The sequence below is a fragment of the Phyllobates terribilis genome, unplaced genomic scaffold (assembly GCF_046119375.1).
Source record: "Phyllobates terribilis strain yellow unplaced genomic scaffold, ASM4611937v1 Scaffold_11__3_contigs__length_659146591, whole genome shotgun sequence".
NCBI lineage: Eukaryota > Metazoa > Chordata > Amphibia > Anura > Dendrobatidae > Phyllobates > Phyllobates terribilis.
Window position 1 is genome coordinate 304,885,453 of NW_027362771.1, and position 20,375 is coordinate 304,905,827.

Below are 20,375 nucleotides of genomic sequence, written 5' to 3' on the forward strand. Positions count from 1 at the left end.
ATTAACCAATCACAGCTCAGATTAATTAACTGTAGCAAAATAGAAGCTGAGCTGTGATTGGTTGCTATTGGCAGCCTGATAAATCTTTGTGAGATGAGTTTTGTGTGTGCTGAGGGTGGTTTATGTGTTCAAGCACGTGGTAGTGTGTGTGTTCATATCCCCGTGTGTGGTGAGTATGAGTATCCCATGTCGGGGCCCCACCTTAGCAACTGTACGGTATATACTCTTTGGCGCCATCGCTCTCATTCTTTAATTCTCCCTTGTTCACATGTGGCAGCTGTCAATTTGCCTCCAACACTTTTCCTTTCACTTTTTCCCCCATTATGTAGATAGGGGCATACACACAGCTTTATATATTAGAGATATATATTAGAGATCTCTAATATCTATCTATCTATCTATCTATCTATCTATCTATCTACACAAACAAATGCATTGCTGTCTAGTGATCACTAGCATATACCTGGCATTATTAATAGCTGCCATGCCTCTGACACACAAATTTTAAGATCTATAATCAGTGCGACGACAGTGGTTACTTGTTGAGTACTCAGTATTTAGTACATATGGCTACATAGCCTCATGTGGGTCTCACAGAATGGGTTTTGCATGTACCGTATCATGATGTATTTTTATATATTGTATGTCTTTTGCACCACCTGTGTATCAATTGTCTGTATTCCAATTTTTATATATTGATTCAATAAAATATTTTTTATACAGTAGAAAGATTTGGGAGTTGGATCGTTGTTGTTTCTCTATGCATTTTTTGTGATTATGCCTTTGCTATCATATAATCCATAGGTGCTATTTATTTTGTGCCACTAATTAAATACTATGGATTTGCATCAGTTGAAAATTATAATAATATATTTGGTCCGACATGTGCATATCAACCCAAGGACAAAAGCAAAAGACCTTGTGAAGATGATGGCGGAAGTCGGTAAGATTGTGTCAATATCAACAGTGAAACGAGTACTATATCAACATGGGCTGAAAGGCCACTCTGCCAGGAAGAAGCCGTTACTCCAAAAGAAACAAAGCCAGATTAATGTTTGCAAATGCACACAGGATCAAAGACCTTAATTTTTGGAGACATGTCCTGTGGTTTGATGAAACTAAAATTGAACTTTTTGGGCATAATCATCATTGTTATGTTTAGAGGAAAAAGGGAGAAGCTTGGAAGCCTAAGAACACCATTCCAACTGTGAAACACGGGGGTGGCACCATCATGTTGTGGGGTTATTTTGCTGAAGGAGGGACTGGTGCACTTCACAAAATAGATGGCATCATGAGAAAAGAAGATTATGTGGCAATACTGAAGCAACATCTCAAGACATCAGCCAGGAAGTTAAAGCTTTGGCAGAAATAGGTCTTCCAAATGGACAATGACCCGAAGCATACTGCCAAAATGTAAACAAAGTGGCTGAAGGATAAAGTCAATGTTTTGGCCATCACAAAGCCCTGATCTCAATCCTATTGAACATTTATGGGCAAAGCTGAAAAGGCAGGTGCGAGCAATGCGACCTACAAACATGGATCCGTTACACCAGTTTTGTCAGGAGGAATGGGCCCTAATTCCGACCAACTATTGTGAGAAGCTGGTGGAAGGATATCCCAAACGTCTGACCCAAGTCATTCAGTTTAAGGGCAATGGCACCAAATACTATTGAAATGTATGTATACTTTTGACTTTTCAATAAGTAATAAAAATGCCTTAAAACATTCTCTCTCATTATTCTGGCATTTGGCAAATATTAAAAATTATGGTAATCCTAATTGACCCAAGACGGGAAAAGTTTATTCTGATTTCATGTCAGATATTGAGAAAAACATGCATGTGTGTCTTTTTATATAGTGCATGTAAACTTCTGGTTTCAACAGTATATGAAAACCTATACGTGTCCACAATAACATAAATAATTCCTTAAGAAGGATGCCAAGTATGCAGTATAGGCGGCATCAGCCACGTGTGGAGAAATTTCAGCTCCTGAGCACCTTCCACTTGCGGTCACAATATGTGCACAATTATGCATTAAGGGGTTAAGGAAATGGTTGTAGAAGCAAGAGTCTAAATTTGCAACAGAATTAACTTTTTTTAATAGCAGAGGTGGTACCGAAGTGAAGATTATGACAGATTTTATACTTGTGGATTTTAGGCAAGGGCTCTGTGGCAAAATTAAGTAGCACACAAATCACAGAAAAGTCACGGTTTTAATTTCAGTAGCTCCTTGTGGGATGAAAAAAAAAAACCCTGTTGGACATTTTGCAAGGTCATTTTTTTCTATAGAACAAATTTCTCTAAAATAAAATAAAATAAATAAAAAAAAAGCCCCAGTGATCAGGCTCATATTCCACCACCAATATCGGTAAGGAAAAAATGTAATACATAGCCAAATTAAATATGACAGGGGGAGCCACTTTACGCTACAGCAGTCCTTTCAAAATAATAGATAGGGCAGAGGTAACGCTACATTTATAAACAGAACCTTTCACTAAATTTTTCATGTTGAACTGGTCACACTATGTAATAATAGTAATTTTGCTTCTCCGAGGCAGAGATATTAGAAATCAAAATATTTGGCACCTAATAAGTTAACACAAGCTTGAATTTAACAAAAGTTATCAGATAGTTTTCACTGGGGGCGTGTACTTCTTCCTGTATGATGTTGACCAATTAAAAGCAGGCAACAAGAGTCAGAAGAAAGGACACAGCTCTGAGGCTGTGTGCCCACGTAGCGTTTTTCAAGCGTATATGCTGCGGAATTTCCGCAGCGTAAACGCTTGAAAAACGCATGTATATCCGCACCCCATGGTCCCCAATGGCATTCCGCAATGTCAATGCCCATGCTGCGGATTTTTCCGCAGCGTATATGCTGCGGTCAAAACTCCGCAGCATGTTCATTAATTTTGCGGAAGCGCAGCGGAATCAATGTGCGGATGGTACCCAAGTCTGGATGAGAGGAGACTCTCATCCAGACCTGGGTACCAAAGAACCTGTAAAAAAAAGAATAAAATAAAGTTTATACTTATCTTCTGATGTTTTCCCTCCGTCGCGCTGTTGTCTGAAGGACCTGCCACGTCATTGAGTCATGTGACCCACCACATGACACAATGACGTCACCGCAGGTCCTGCACACAACAGCGTGAGACGCTCAAGCCTCCGGATGGGGCAGAGAATGCATCAGAAGGTGAGTATAAAGTTTATTTTTTTATTTTTTACCATTCTGAACAAGTTGTCGAGCACTTTTCCAAGTGATGCTTGGAGAAGTGCTTGATAACCCGCATGCGGAAATGCATGCAAAGACGCCTCACAAAAGCTTCTAACTGGCGGGAAAACCGCATGTAATATCCGCATGCGATTTTCCCGCCAGGGAGAAGCGTAAAAAATATGCTTCAGGTCCGCAACGTGGGCACATGGCCTGATATCCCACGCTAACCTCCTGATAAGTCAGTGTGGGGGAAGGGGCAGTGCACTGGAGTTTAGCTGTGCCACATTACAAACCCTTCTATCAGCTCTCTTCTCATAGCAGTGTCACCTCTGCTGTACCAACCACAGACAGACACAGTCCAGAGATGTCAGTAATCATACTTTTATATGTCGTGCTAGAGCAACTTGAAAACTCTCAGCATTGCCATCAAAGCTGTCATTAAATCTTAAAAAGGAGTAAATTGCTTGTTCTGGGATAATCCAGGGTGACATGTAATGACACCCTGTTCTGATCAAACTGCAGAACAAGTTCAAGTAGCCCTGAGAACAACAGACATAAATATGAGAACTGTAACATCCCTGGCAGCGTGCTTGCATGGTGCACCACCTCCCACCATGCAAGACCGCAGTCTTACCTGTCAGTCCATGCTGCACTCTTGCTCCAGTACCTGCTCTGTCCTTGTCTGATTGCTTAGGGGGTCGGCGTGGCTTTCTGCTTGTTTCTTATAGCTACTGTGTGCACAGTCCTAATGCGTCCCCAGCCTATTGCTGTGAGTCACTGGATACTTAAACCCCCTCCACCCAGTAGGAGGGGACTGAGCAACACCTTCACTCAGTTTGTCTTTGCAACTGAGTTGCCAGGTCCTGTCCTGTATCTAGTCTGTTCTGCCACCCTGGGGGCTGAGTACCCAGGCTCGCTCCTGTATCTTGTTCCCGGTTCAGTTCCTGTCTGAACTGTGTCCTAGCCCGTTACGTGTTTCTCTCTATGTCCGTATCTTCCCTTTTCCTGCAGTGTCTGAACCTGCACCTAACTCCAACTCGTTCTCTCAGTACTTCTGTTTGTGAGTTTTGTGTCTACTCGCTACTTCATTGTAAGTACCTTGTGTGTATCTGGTTCTGCTTGTCCCCTTTACTGCATCCGTATCTACCTCCTGTGTTCTTACCATCTTCCTGTATTTTCCAGTCTGTTCCATGTGAACAGAGCCCTGTCCTGTCTGCCTTCACCTTCTGCTCCACTTGCTCACCGCATGTCACGCTGTCTCTGTATACTGGAGGTAGGGGGCCTAAGCTGACCCTAAGCTGGGGCCCCGACTAATCCCTCAACCTGGAGGTACTGTTAAAGGTACAGAGGTCCAGGCCGCCAGCGTAACCCCTACCTCCTGAAGATCCCTGCACCTCAGTAATCTAGTCCTGAGAAGGACCCCGATCACAACCAAAGGGAACAAGAAATAATATGCCCAAACACAGTATTTAGACGAACGAGACAGTACAAGGGAAAAACCAAAACCACCTTGCATACAAACAACTTCTCAACTACAACAGAGGGAAAACCAAAGGGAAAGGAGATAAATGATAAAGCGAGGAAAGGGAAAAAACACTTCCAAGTACACTTATCTCAGCAACTCCAAACACCACGATCCGCTCTGTCAGTCTGAATGAAATGCTTTCACCGACACCTCCCAGACAGACCAGCAGGTATATGAAGGAGTCTCACTACAGAAGTATTGATTGCAGCTGGGCGAGGCTGGACCTCATCTAGCCCAGAGAGAGAGAGAGAAATAACTCCCTCACTGCCGAGAAACACAAAGCACCAACAAGTCAGCTGCGAGAAGTCAGGCTGTGTACTCGTGACGATCTTCGTGGTAACACACCCGTGACAGTACCCCCCCTTCTACGAGGGGCCTCCGGACCCTCAGGGCCAGGTTTATCCGGGTGAGTCGTGTGGAAGGCCCGAACTAATCAGTCTGCGTTAATATCCGACGCAGGAACCCACATCCTCTCCTCAGGACCATACCCCTTCCAATGAACCAAGTACTGAAGGGACCGGCGATTAAAGCGTGAATCAATGACCCTCGATACCTGGAACTCCAAGTTACCATTGACAACCACTGGAGGGGGAGGTAAAAGTGACGGTACCACCGGCGCCACATACCTCTTAAGCAATGATCTGTGAAACACGTTGTGAATTTTAAACGTAGGGGGGAGGTCAAGACGGAATGCCACCGGATTAATAATAGAACTGATTCTGTACGGCCCGATGAACCTGGGACCCAGTTTCCAGGAGGGAACCTTAAGTTTTATATTCCTGGTAGACAACCATACCCGATCGTTCACACTTAGGTCCGGACCAGACACTCTCCTCCTATCAGCCATACGTTTGTATCGGTTCCCCATAGTATTCAGATTCTTCAGCACCCCTCTCCATACTGAAGCGAGTGATGAGGAAAATCGTTCCTCCTCAGGAACCCCCGAAGAGCCCCCCCCACTGAAAGTACAAAACTGGGGGTGAAAACCATATGCCCCAAAAAACGGGGACTTACCAGTGGACTCGCTCCGCCTATTATTAAGAGCAAACTCTGCCAGAGGTAAGAAAGAAGCCCAGTCCTCCTGGTTCTCTGACACAAAACACCGGAGATATGTCTCCAAGCTCTGGTTCATACGTTCCGTCTGACCATTGGTCTGAGGATGAAAAGCCGATGAGAATGACAACTGCATCCCCCGCCGTGCACAAAACGCCTTCCAGAACTTAGACACAAACTGAGACCCCCGATCAGACACCACCTCGGAGGGTACCCCGTGAAGCCTCACAATCTCCCCAATGAACACCTGCGCAAGAGTTTTAGCATTAGGGAGAGCCGGAAGAGCGATAAAATGTGCCATCTTGCTGAACCTGTCCACTACAACGAGTATGACCGTTTTACCCGAAGACGGAGGGAGGTCCGTAATAAAGTCCATAGACAGATGAGTCCAAGGACGCTCCGGGATCTTCAAAGGTAAGAGGGCCCCAGACGGACGGGTATGTGAGGTCTTAGAGCGCGCACAAACCCCACAGGACGCGACAAAAGTTACCACCTCCTTATGTAAATTAGGCCACCAAAACCGACGCGAGAGGAGATCCACAGTTGCTTTACTCCCCGGGTGTCCTGCAAAAACTGAGTTATGGTGTGCCTCGATCACCTTTTGTCGCAACTGATCTGGAACAAACAAACAATCTCCCTGGAGGTCCAACAGGGGCGTCCCCCTGAGCCTCCAATACCTCCTCCTCCAGCTCAGAGCATACTGCCGAAACCACCACCCCCTCCTGAAGGATAGGAATCGGGTCGTCCGTATTCCCGGCCCCCGGGAAACTACGAGATAAGGCATCCGCCTTTACATTTTTTGACCCAGGACGATATGTAACGACAAAATTAAACCTGGTAAAAAACAATGACCACCTAGCTTGTCTGGGATTCAGACGTTTCGCGGACTCCAGATATAGCAGGTTCTTGTGATCGGTGATGACGGTGACCGGATGAACTGCCCCCTCCAGAAAATGGCGCCACTCCTCAAAAGCTAACTTAATGGCCAAGAGTTCCCTATTGCCGACATCGTAATTCCTCTCAGCGGACGACAATTTTTTAGAGAAAAAGGCGCACGGATGCCACTTACCAGGGGACGAACCTTGTGACAATACTGCTCCCACCCCTACCTCGGAAGCGTCTACCTCTACAATGAATGGCTGAGACGCATCAGGTTGAATGAGTATGGGCGCCGAGGCAAAGCATTTTTTCAAAGAGGAGAATGCTTGACAAGCCTTGTCAGACCATCTAGAAAAATCCGTCCCCTTTTTAGTCATGTCAGTGAGAGGCTTAACCATGGACGAGAAATTACGAATGAACTTCCGGTAATAATTAGCAAACCCCAGGAAACGTTGTAGTGCCTTAAGATTCTCTGGCCGATCCCACTCAAGAACTGCCCGCACTTTCCCAGGGTCCATACGAAAACCGGACGCTGAAACCAGGAAGCCTAAAAACTGGAGTTCCTGTACGGCGAACACACACTTTTCCCACTTGGCATACAGTTTATTATCCCGCAAGATCTGTAACACCTGCCTAACGTGCTCCTGATGAGACACCAGATCCGGCGAGTAAATTAGGATATCATCCAGATATATGACAACAAACTGTCCCACCAAGCGGCGAAAAATGTCATTAACAAAGTGTTGGAACACCGCCGGGGCATTAGTCAGACCGAATGGCATGACAAGGTTCTCATAATGCCCCTCCGGAGTGTTAAACGCCGTCTTCCACTCATCCCCCTCCTTCATCCTAATCAGATTGTACGCCCCCCTGAGATCCAACTTAGAAAACCATTTGGCACCCACGATCTGATTAAAGAGATCGGGAATAAGTGGGAGCGGATACGGATCTCGGACCGTAATCCGATTAAGTTCACGGAAATCCAGGCAAGGGCGTAGGCCTCCATCTTTCTTCTTAACAAAGAAGAACCCCGCAGCCACCGGTGAAGATGAAGGTCTAATATGCCCCTTAGCCAGACTTTCTGAGATATAATCCTTCATGGCCTGCCTCTCAGGACCAGAAAGGTTATACAACCTAGCTTTAGGTAACTTGGCCTCTGGGAGCAGTTTTACAGAACAGTCATACACGCGATGAGGAGGTAGTTCCTGACACCCTTTCTCCGAGAATACATCCTCAAAGTCCGCCAGAAATGGAGGTAAGACCCAAGGAGTAACCGCACCAATGACCGTGTTCATGCAGTTTTTATTACAGAATTTACTCCATTGGCTTATCTCCCTGGTTTGCCAATTAATAACTGGGTTATGCTTAGCTAACCAAGGAAGGCCCAACACAATAGGAGTGGGAAGACCCTCCAACACGTAGCAAGACAACAGTTCTTTATGTATTGCCCCCACTTGAAGTTTTACGTCATGCACAACTTGCAAAAAACTTCCCTGCCCGAGAGGCCTGGCATCGATCGAGAATATGGGGATGGGTTTAGCCAACTCACTCAACCGCATACCTTGAACCCGGGCAAACCGAGCATCAACCAGATTAGCCCCGGCCCCACTATCCAGAAGAACAGATATCTTCTCAGTTCTCGTACCCACCACCACCTCCGCCGGTACGAGAAACTGAGACGAACCTAGGGACGAAATACCTACTCCCAGATTGCCGTCCACCACACAACCTGGGATCAACAGTTTTCCGACGACTCTTCACTCTGCAAGGGACGGGATGGACACCCCCCAATAAAATGTCCCTTTCTCCCGCAGAAGAAACACCTTCCTGCCTTATGGCGCACCACCGGTCCCCTCCCCCGAAATGATGTCCCTCCTAATTGCATAGGCTCCTCTGGACTGACCAGGGGAACCACCATATGAGGGGACCTTGTAGGAGGTGGAGTCATCACAGGGGGTAGAGTTATCCCGCACCTCTCCCGAAGCCGTCTGTCCACGCGAATAGCGAGGGCCATAGCAGCTTCCAGAGACACGGGAGAGTCATACTGTGCCAACACATCCTGTAATTTGTCGGATAAACCATGACAAAACTGGCTCCTAAGAGCCGGGTCATTCCACTGGGTGTCCGTGGCCCACCTACGGAACTCCGAACAGAATTCCTCCGCCGGACGATCTCCCTGCTGGATCCTACGTAACTTAGACTCAGCAAGGGAGATCCGATCTGGGTCATCATATACGAGTCCCAGGGCAGCGAAAAACCTATCCACTGTCTGGAGAGCCGGGGAACCCGGGGGAAGAGAGAACGCCCAAGATTGTGGGTCCCCTTGTAGGAGCGAGATGACAATTCCCACCCTTTGTTCTTCACTCCCCGATGACCGAGGCCGCAGCCGAAAGTACAATTTACATGCCTCCCGGAAAACAAAAAACTTGTCCCGCCCCCCAGTGAACCTATCAGGGAGAGCTACTTTAGGTTCTGCTCCGGCTTGCTCCTGAGGATGCCAAACCTTGGACCTAACGTCCGCCAGCTCCATGGACAAACTCTGCAATTGCCGAGCTAGACCGGCTACTGGATCCATAGTAGCTGGAGAAAAACTAAGTGGGTCGGTGAAAATGTCACGCTGTCTCTGTATACTGGAGGTAGGGGGCCTAAGCTGACCCTAAGCTGGGGCCCTGACTAATCCCTCAACCTGGAGGTACTGTTAAAGGTACAGAGGTCCAGGCCGCCAGCGTAACCCCTACCTCCTGAAGATCCCTGCACCTCAGTAATCTAGTCCTGAGAAGGACCCCGATCACAACCAAAGGGAACAAGAAATAATATGCCCAAACACAGTATTTAGACGAACGAGACAGTACAAGGGAAAAACCAAAACCACCTTGCATACAAACAACTTCTCAACTACAACAGAGGGAAAACCAAAGGGAAAGGAGATAAATGATAAAGCGAGGAAAGGGAAAAAAGACTTCCAAGTACACTTATCTCAGCAACTCCAAACACCACGATCCGCTCTGTCAGTCTGAATGAAATGCTTTCACCGACACCTCCCAGACAGACCAGCAGGTATATGAAGGAGTCTCACTACAGAAGTATTGATTGCAGCTGGGCGAGGCTGGACCTCATCTAGCCCAGAGAGAGAGAGAGAAATAACTCCCTCACTGCCGAGAAACACAAAGCACCAACAAGTCAGCTGCGAGAAGTCAGGCTGTGTACTCGTGACGATCTTCGTGGTAACGCACCCGTGACACCGCACCTGCGGTTTTGCTCCGCTCCGCTTGCTCACCGCACCTGCGGTTTTGCTCCGCTCCGCTTGCTCACCGCACCTGCGGTTTTGCTCCGCTCCGCTTGCTCACCGCACCTGCGGTTTTGCTCCGCTCCGCTTGCTCACCGCTCCTGCGGTTTTGCTCCGCTCCGCTTGCTCACCGCTCCTGCGGTTTTGCTCCGCTCCGCTTGCTCACCGCTCCTGCGGTTTTGCTCTGCTAGTCCACCGCACCTGCGGCTCTGTTCCTGTATCCCAGTCTGTACTGGTCCCTATCCAGCCTGCGTTCATACCTGCCAGTATCTGCCTGTCTACATTCCAGCCGTGCCTGTCAGCACCCGCCTGTCTGCATACCAGCCGTGCCTGCTAAGTACCCACCTGTCTGCATACCAGCTAACCTGCCTGTTCCTGCATTCCCCGGTGTGGGTCAACAGCTGTGACCGGGGTCTGACCTGGAGTAGCACCTGGTCCCTCTGCTCAGTTCCTCCCTGGTTCACGGAGTCGACTGAGCCGCCATGCGACCTTGGTCGGATCGGGTTGATACTTAGTTACGCCCCTCCAGGCACTCCTCGGTTCATGGTACAGCGGGATCACTAATCATGCTCACGCCAGTCAGGCTGGGCGCGAGCGTAACAAGAACAGACATATCTCTGGAAGGTATTGAGAGAGATGGGCAGTACAGCAGAGGTGACAGTGCTATGAGAAAAATCTTAGTTACTTACCGGTAACGGGATTTTACAGAGCCCATGACAGCCCCACCTGAGAGAAGGTATCCGCCCATCAAGGACTGGAAACCTACTAAATAGAAGGGCTGTACCTCTCACCCGCCTCAGTTGGGTTTCAGAGCAGGAGAAGATCTCTAGACAGTATGTTATTACACAACTACCACCAATAAAACACTGCTCACTATACACCCATACATAGTGCACTCCAATTAGTGATAAAAGGGAGGGAATATAAGGGTGCCGTCATGGGCTCTGTAAAATCCCGTTAACGGTAAGTAACTAAGATTTTTCCCCTTCTCCCATGACAGCACCACCTGAGATTTATATAGAACAGACACCTTAGGGAGGGATCACCGCTTGTAACACCTTTCTCCCAAAGGATAGATCAGCAGATGAGGACATATCGAGTAGGTAATGTTTATAGAAGGTGGAAGGAGATGACCAAGTCGCTGCCTTACATATCTTTTGCTCAGAGTTGTAACGCTCTTCAGAGGTACCCTTCAAGGACATGAAACCAACTGATGTGGCAGAGGTACCGCCCTTTTATATGACTAGGTTTCCTGTCCTTGATGGGTGGATACCCTCTCTCTCAGGTGGTGCTGTCATGGGAGAAGGGGAAAAGAGTGTCCAATGTGATAAAGGGATTGTTAGGTCGGGAATTTAGATAGATAGACAACTTCTGGTGGTTCTGGGGGCATGGGGACCTTGCAGGTTTCCTTTAACCCTTCTAACAAAAGAAAAAAATGAATGTTTTAAAAATGACACCAGATGTATAGTAGAAATATGGGAAATGCTATTTTTAAATTATATTGTACAGCATGACTAACTGGTTTAAGGATATAAAAATTTAAAGTTTTCACAAATAAACGCAAAAAAAAAAAAATTGACTTAAAGGGGTATTCCCATCTCTAAGATCCTATCCCAATATGTAGTAGGTGTAATAATATTATTATTATTATTATTATTAGCAAATATCTCCAATTATAAATGTAGTATATTTTTTATGATTTGCTATGTCTCTTTCCTCATGTGCAGGCATTGCAGGACCTTGGGTATCCATGGTTACGTTCACTGATAAAGTCACAGTTAGTTAGCTAGTTGCTAGTGGTCGTAACCATGGATACCTAAGGTCCTGTATTGCCTGCACATGAGGTAAGAGAGATAGCGAATCAAAAATACTATACTACATTTCTAATTGGAGGTATTTGCTAATATTATTATTATTACACCTACTACATATTGGGATAGGATCTTGGAGATGGGAATACCCCTTCAAATTTACCACTAACAAAGAACAAAGTGTCACGAAAAAAATCTCAGAATCACTGGGATTTGTTGAATTGTTCCAGAGTTACCAAATGAAGTCACATTGATCAGAATTGTAAAATTTGGCCTGGTCAGGAAGGTGAAAACAGACTTTGGGGTGAAGGGGTTAAAAAGAATTTGTCAGGATGTTTTTGCTTTGCAATCTGACAGCAGCATGAAGTAGAGGCAGAGACCCTGAATCCAGCAATGTATCACTTAGTTTACTGGGTGCAGCAGTTATGACAATCATAAATGCTGTATTAAACTGCAAAAACGTAGTCATTCTAATTCATTCTCCTCTGGATTATTGCAACTCTTTAGTGATCAGTCTCCATGTAACCAAACTTATCCTATCGCCCATGACAGCACCTACAACGAGAGGGGATCCACCCTTCCAGGACAGGAAACCTACAGAATAAAAGGGCGGTGCCTCTCCACCACCTCAGTTGGTTTCCTGTCCTTGAGGAGGAACCTTGTTAATATGGCGGCAGAAGAAAGAAGAGAAGATTATTCCCATTAATGGGAGAACCTTAGACAGGCTTACCTGCTGAAGATCCGGATATGACTGAGTGGCGCCCTGTCTGGGGTCGGCAGCTCCAGCTCCGTGCATCAGTGGAGAAGCTGCTGTGGAACTGCGCCCCTATCTGGGGTCGGCAGATCCAGCTCTGCACCTGCGCCCCTGTCTGGTGTCGGCAGCTCCAGTTCCGTGCATCAGTGGAGAAGCTGCTGTGGACCTGCGCCCCTGTCTGGGGTCGGCAGCTCCAGTTCCATGCATCAGTGGAGAAGCCGCTGTGGAACAGCGCCCCTGTCTGGGGTCGGCAGATCCAGCTCTGCACGTCAGTGAGAGAGCAGCTGTGGACCTGCGCCCCTGTCTGGGGTCGGCAGAGCCAGTTCCGTGCATCAGTGGAGAAGCTGCTGTGGACCTGTGCCCCTGTCTGGGGTCGGTAGCTCCAGTTCCGTGCATCAGTGGAGAAGCTGCTGTGGAACTGCGTCCCTGTCTGGGGTCAGCAGCTCAGCTCTGCACATCAATGGGAGCACCTGTTGAGCTGCGCCCCTGCCTGGGGGTAGCAGCTCCAGCTTTGATTGGCGCACTATTGGAGGTGCCCCTGCCTGGGTTTGACCACCCCAGTATTGCTCAGGCATGGACGGATGGAGAGGAACAGGCCTGTGACTCGTTCCAGCCTCCGAATCCGTATAGCTGGTGGTGAGTGATCTTCGTGAATGTTTACCTAGCTTATGGGGCCCTTTCCTTGTTATGGTTACTAGGAAAGGCTGAAGGATGTTAGCGCAAAACTCAAAAATGGGTGTGTGTGTGCGCTCTGAAAGACCCCATCTGGGCCAAGGGCATCGTGCTTTAAAATTGGCTTCAGGAAGGAAGCTGGACCTTAGACCTCTAGGCTAAAGTTAGCCACATGTCTGGGCCGCACAGAGCCTCATGATTGGCCTTCAGAATTTACCACAAAAATGAGCCTCTATCTGCTCAGCAAATGTTAAACGAACACTGAGGTTTTTACTGTTGTCCTCCATTCTGTTTACTCCATCCATAGGACGGCACATGGTGTTAATACAGCACATGGTCTCTGTGAAGGTCTGCTGTCCAGCTGCGTCTAATCAGTTGGCTCCTTCAGGTGGGGCTAGTCTGACAATTGAGATTTACCATCCAAAGGAAAGGTTTATCCTTCATTCAGATGGATTACTCTTAAATAAAAATCTGAGCGCAGTGCCTCACAGTGCCTTATAAAGCCTCTTTGTGCTTCACAAAGAGTACATCATAGCTCTTTATAGCACAATAGTGCCTCATGGCACATCATAGTGCGCCATGGCATAGCGCTTTATAGCACATCATAGTGCCTCACAGCGCCTCATGGCACATCATAGCATGGTGCCTCATGGCACATCATAGCATGGTGCCTCATGGCATAGCTCTTCATGTCACTTAATAGTGCCTCGTGGCACATAGCGCCTCACAGTGCCTCATAACGCCATGTTAGTGTCTCAAAGCACATCATAGTGCCCCATAGCGTCTCATAGTGCTTTATAGTGCCTCATAGCACTTCATAGCGCCTTATGGCTCTTCATAGAATAACATATAGTGACTCATAGCATATCATAGTGCCTTATGGTGCATTCATAGTGCCGTATAGCGCCTGTTAGTACCTCATAGCGATTCACAGTGCCTTTTAGTACCTAATGGGGCCTCATAGTGTCTCTCAGTGCTTCAGGGTGCCCATGTGCCTTGTAGTGCTTTTATAGGGTGTCTGTGCCTCATAGTCCCTCTTTGTAAAGGTACTGGTCCCACAACTAAGTTTATGTCTGACAAAACCAAGTTCAGCAAATGTAAACTGTGCATGGCAAGCTTACTGAATTCAGGGGGAAAAATATCCTAGCCTCTTTTTTGAGACAGAGGGTAGCAGTATTCCAGGCTGGTGCTCAGCTGGCTGGGTGGAATGCCGATTGGAGGCAGGTGACAATAAGAGCGCTTCCTTAGTTTTGCAGGTTAATAATAAACCTTGTAGGGTTTCACTCTTAAAAAGGTAGGAGGCATCATGTAGTGCTCATACAGCCATTGTGGGTTTGGTCCAATCGAGTGCAGTTTTATTGCTTTTTACAGGTTGCACAGAGGTCGTAAAAATTAATATTTCTGGTCTTGTCCAAGCTCTGACTAAATAGGACAGACCGTGACTACTGATATACAGCTCAGCTAACCCAGCTTGATCAAACAAAACAATATTTTATCAAGGGTAACCACTGATACTTGTGGAGTCTGGCCTGTGTCTCTGATTAGCTCCAAGGCACATACCATCTGCTCTGTTCTCTAGCAGTCTGACTAAGGTGAATGCCTAGCCTGCTCTAGTGCTTAGCTCTCCAGGGGCCCTAATCAAGACCTGTAAAGATATTATTTAACCCAGTCCTTCCCGGGTTTGCTACAACCCGAAGGGGCTGTAGAGATTCCTGAGTTAGATCATTGGGAATGGACTCTAGAAGACCTGCTAGTAAATCTGCAGTTCCAGATTGCGATATAGTAGTATAGGCGTTTTAGGAGGTATACAATCGGGTTCCAATTCACATGAAACGTCAAATTTCCTGAGAATAGTTCTTGGCATAAAATGAGTTGGTCTCCTTCCATTGAGATGTTAATGAGCCTTAAGGCTTTATGGAGAATTATAGTAGTTAGGACAACTCTCATATTGAAGGAAGAGGCATTGACAATAGTTTACCTCAATTATTTTGGGATTATGGGCAGATCCATCGAGTGCTGCAGAACTCACTGGGCAGTGAGTGAGAGTTGTGGTCTCCCAAGGTAAAATAAGGAGTCCTGCTATATGTTAAAATTAATAAGCAGTCTGGCCACAACTCTGAACAAGGCAATATTGCTGTTAATAACTAATCTCCTACATTCCAGTAGTAGCATGGTCACGGGTACACACCCGGGGGCTGCCTCTAAAGACCGGGTTCCTCTAACCTAAAGAAGCTTTAGGCAGTATATAAGAAAGCTCCATTCATCTATACATGGTCACCATGTAAAGGTCTTGTCATACAACAGAGTAGCTTTATCTTACATAATTCATTATGGAGGAACTCTGCCAAGATCCCTAATGACACTTGTGTAGAGTGTAGAGTGGTGTAAAGTGGTGTAGAGACACCGCCCTTTTATTCTGTAGGTTTCCTGTCCTGGAAGGGCGGATCCCCTCTCATTGTAGGTGCTGTCATGGGTTCAGGAAAAACACATTACCGGTAAGTAATTTAGTGTTTCTCCTCTCCAATCCATCCCGAATGCAGCAGCCAGGGTCGTATTTCTGTCCAGCCGCTTCACCGACGCCTTCACCATGTGCCAGTCACTGCACTGGCTGTCCATTTGCTACAGAACACAATACAAACTTCTCTCTCTCACCCAAAAAAGCTCTACACAGTTCTGCACCACCCTACATTTCATCCCTCATTTCTGGCTATCACCCTACCCGTTCTGCAACTGATCTAAGACTAAAATCCTCAATAATCCAAATCTCGCACCTCCATCTCCAAGACGTCTCTTGAGCTGCGCCAGTGTTCTAGAATGCACTACCCCAAAGGATTTGACTAACATCCACCCCCCATGTTATTAAGTGTGCTTTAAAAACATCTCTCTCTAGACAAGCCTATCACCTCAACTCACTATCCTAACTCTCCCCTGTTCTGTCCTTCTAAATGTTAATCATAATGTGCTCCCTCCTATTCATCTGTCTCCACGTCCTCCTACAACAGCACACGGTAACTGCACTTAGACAGATACTGGCTGATGTCTGGATCATGCAGCCTTATGGACAATACATAACAGCAAGTTCTACCTATTATGTCCCCCTATTTCCTTAGGTTATGTGCCCACGATCAGGAGCCACTGCATAACAGCCGCACCACTTCCGCCCTCATTATGCAAATGAGCGGCCGCAGTTTTTTTTTTTTTTTTCACATGCGAACTTTCCTCATTGATGCAAATCTATGGGGAAAGTCCACATGTGGACCCGCAAGAGAAATTGACATGCTGGGGTCCTCAAAGACGTGCCGCATGTCCGTGTCTGCGGGTGATCTGCAGGTGCAGAGATGCGTAGTGGGCATGGGATTTCTAGAAATCCCATCCACTATGCTTTAACATCTGGCCACTGGGGATTTGACGCTGCATAAACACGAAGTGTCAAACCCACAACATTTCCTGATCGTGGGCAGACACCCTTATAGATTGTAAGCTTGCGAGCAGGGCCCTCACTCCTCCTGTAACTGGTAATCTAGGTGTTACATTGTATTGTATGGTTTTCCCACGAACAAAAGTTCAATTTAAATCAATAGATCTTGGAATAATAATAACTTCCACAATTGGATATGTTAAATAAAATTTTCATGTGCTGAGATAATCTTATAAATGTGCCCCTGCTGTGTACTGTGTAATGGCTGTGTCTGACTGTACAGGAACATGGTCTGATCATACCACATCTCCTGGGCAGGGGAGGAAGCAAAAGAGTATACAGACATTACAGTAGGATGTTGCAGCTGATTCTTTTTGTGATGTAAAACATTTCCCTACCTGTTTTTAAATGTTTTACTTCAAAGAAAGAATCAGCTGTTATCCCGTGCTGTAATGTCTGTATACTCTTTTCCTTCCTCCCCTGTCCAGGAGATGTGGTATCATCAGACCATGTTCCAGCACGGCCAGACACAGCCATTACACAGTACACAGCAGGGGCACATTTATAAGATTATCTCAGCACAAGAACATTTTATTTAACACATGTAATTGTGAAAATTATTATTGTTACAAGATCTATTGATTAAAACAAACTTTTGTAATTGTTTTAATTGTAAAGTGCTTCTGAGTATGCTGGCGCTATAGAAATAAAATTATTATTTATATTATTAGAATCACAGTGTTCAATGCTGCAGTTGTTGATCTGCGTATAACCTCACCCACACCTCAGCTTTCTGTGTACATTGTTTAGTGACAAGGAGCTGCTAATGAGGACTGAATGAGTGGCTGGACTAGGAGGCATGAGGACAGTTGTCCTCTAGTGCTAATCTTCTGCTGATAAAACACTGATTGTACTGAAACAGCAACACAAAGCCTACTAAGTGACACATCCCTGGAATCAGGGTCTCTGCACCTACATTATGGTGGGACAGTGATGATGCAGTCTGTAAAACACTGTGGAATATTATGGTGCTATATCAGTAAAATAATAATGAACACGTCTTATTCATTTTCATTTGGGCAAAAACTAAATAAGTTTGTTACTAAAGACGCGGATAACTTCATGGCAGCCTAAGACTGGACAGCACCACTGGGGGTTCTAGTCCTTTCAGATATGGAGCATTACTTCATGGTGAAGGTATATAGTGGAGATACGGATAGCACAATGATAAGAAAACACTAGGTGACTGTGGACAACCTTGAGAAAGGTCACAAGGGGAACTAAATTAGCCCTTCACCTTCAGTATCACAGACTGGGCGTCCATGTATCGGGGGTGTTCTCTAGTTGTGCACTAACACAGCCAGACCCCACAGAACGAGGATGTAGTAATAATAATATAACACAGCTCCATAGAAGACTGAGGCACAGGGAGCTCAAGTCACTGACAGCTTGGAGGAGGAGGAACAGTGCAGCCGTAAAGTGACACGCACAGGCACGACAGCACATGGGCACGCTGGTGGCACAGGCTGCATGTAAATAAGGCCTGGGCGGCCAGGGCCATGGAGTACAGTGGGCACAGCTCCCTGCCATGTGAGACGCCCTTGGCACGTCCTCGCCGTCACTCACCCGGATTCCCTTTACCACAGTGATGTTATCATTCTCGTCCGCCTCGAAGGAGACTCTCCTCGTGCTGCCGGTGCCTCCCATGACACAGTCCGCCTGACAGCCACTATCCCCGGGACAGCGGCCGGGTCAAACAGTACGGGCCGCACAAGGGGACACAAGCCGGCAGCCGCTCATCAACTACAACGCTGCTGATTGGTCACTGGCGACGACGCCACGCCTACAAGTCTTGATATTTCCCGCTGATTGGTTAGGGAGTGTCCGGCAACTTAGAGGCGGAAAGTTTCTCCGGGTTGGAAAGTGTTGGTGTCATTCCTCGGCGAGCTGTGAGTAAGTGAGGACGTACGGACTGGGCTATTCCATACGCCAGGCTGTTGTCAGATTAGTTCTCCATGATATTGGCTACACTATGCCGCTGCATGTTCACATTAGAGGGGAGGCACATATGGCGCGGTTCTAAGCACTTTTTTCCTCATACATGAGGTGTTCTTTTATTTTTTATAGTCCCTGGACTCCTATTTGGATTGTGTCAATTTTTCTCATGCAAAAAAAAAAATCTTGTTAGCTTCTCCTCCCCGTTAGAGCTTGTTCAGACAAGCAAAAATCGTCCGTGTGCAGTCTGTGAACACAACGCCCGCACATAGACCGCACACTGGTGTTATTGCCCTGGGCTACTCATACGAGTGTCACGTTACACAGACTGAATGGCCACATGATTAGTATTGCTGCATGCGATGGTCTCTTCCATGTGTCGGGTCAGATTCGCCAGGATCGACTGGGTCATAAAAGCAGCCCTGCTGCAGAAACCCCACCAGCCCACATGCTATAAGGGTATGTGCACACGGTCGGTAGTGGCAGCGCGACACGCAGGATACTTTATGCTGCATCCAAAGCGCTGCTCGCAGATGAATCCGCATGTGTTCATTGAACCATGCGGGTTCACCGCAACCTATAGGCTATGTGCCCACGATGCAGAAAATTTCTGCAGCGTTTCTGCATCTCCCTTGCCAGAAAAAACGCATGCAGATTGTACATGCGTTTTTCCTGCAGAATACACGCGTATTCACATGCGTTTACGCATGAGGACTACAAGCACTTTCCAGGCGATAGCATCACTTGGAAAGTGCTTGACAACCAGGTCACACTGTATAAATCCATGCAAACAGCATGGATTTATATAGTGTGACTGTAAAAAATAAAGCTATACTTAACAATCCCCTGCCGCGTGTGTTGCCGCGCTCCTTCCGGGTTACCGGCATATCGCGAGACAGCCTGCGGTCACATAACCACGACGTCATCTCAGGTCCTGGAAGGAGAAGCGCCGCAGGGGCCGTCGGAAGGTGAATATAAATTTTATTATTTTATTCAATGGTACCCAGGTCTGGATGAGAGTCTCCTCTCCTCCAGACTTGGGTACCATACGCACATTGAAACGCATATTATCCGCGTGTACGAATGTACAGACACGGATATTATGCGTCTCAATGCAAGTCAATGGTGGCAATTCCGCTGCGCTTCCGCAAAATTAATGAACATGCTACGGATTTGAGCGCTGCAGGAACGTGGAAAAATCCGCAGCATGTGCATTGACATTGCGGAATGCCATTGGGGACCATGGGGTGCGGATTACCATGCGTTTCTCATGCGTTTCCGCTGCGGAAATTCCGCAGCGGAAACGCATGAAAAATGCATCGTGGGCACGCAGCCATACATTACAGTCATATGATTTCTCTTGTGGAGACCAGCGATTCCGCAAGAGAAATTGACATGCTGCTTTCTGGAAAGGCGAACCACATGTCCGTGTCTGCCGGTGATCCACAGTTGCACGGGAACGCATAGTGGGCATGGGATTTCTGCAAATCCCATCCACTATGCTGTAACATCTGCCGCAGGAATCCGCAGCAATTACTGATCGTGTGCATGTACCCTAACACTCATTACCCCCGATCAGTGAATTTTGCCTTACTTTGTTGTGCCCCTCACTCTTCTAAAAGGAGTTATTTGAAGAGCCGCATGTAAATGGCGCCACATTGCGTGTGATCGGCCACAGCTCCATTTACATGGTGCTTTACAGAGAACCGATTCTCGGGATTATGGGGGTCCCAGGAGTCGGATCTCCAGCAATTGGACATTTATCACCTA

General features: G+C 46.9%; 1 protein-coding gene across 4 annotated transcripts in view; it reads right to left on the reverse strand.

Annotated features, from left to right (window-relative positions):
• CHCHD3 (coiled-coil-helix-coiled-coil-helix domain containing 3) overlaps positions 1-18,454 on the reverse strand; it is a 224,330-nt gene extending 205,876 nt beyond the window's left edge. For 2 of the 4 annotated variants that reach the window (XM_073652482.1, XM_073652484.1), the window contains exon 1: positions 18,237-18,452. In XM_073652482.1, coding sequence (XP_073508583.1) covers positions 18,237-18,317 — 81 coding nt within the window. In that variant the 5' untranslated portion in view covers positions 18,318-18,452. Of the gene's footprint in view, positions 1-18,236 lie in introns of all 4 variants that reach the window. The other 2 variants (XM_073652481.1, XM_073652483.1) reach the window with 2 other exon arrangements.
• Between the last annotated feature and the right edge of the window lie 1,921 nt (positions 18,455-20,375).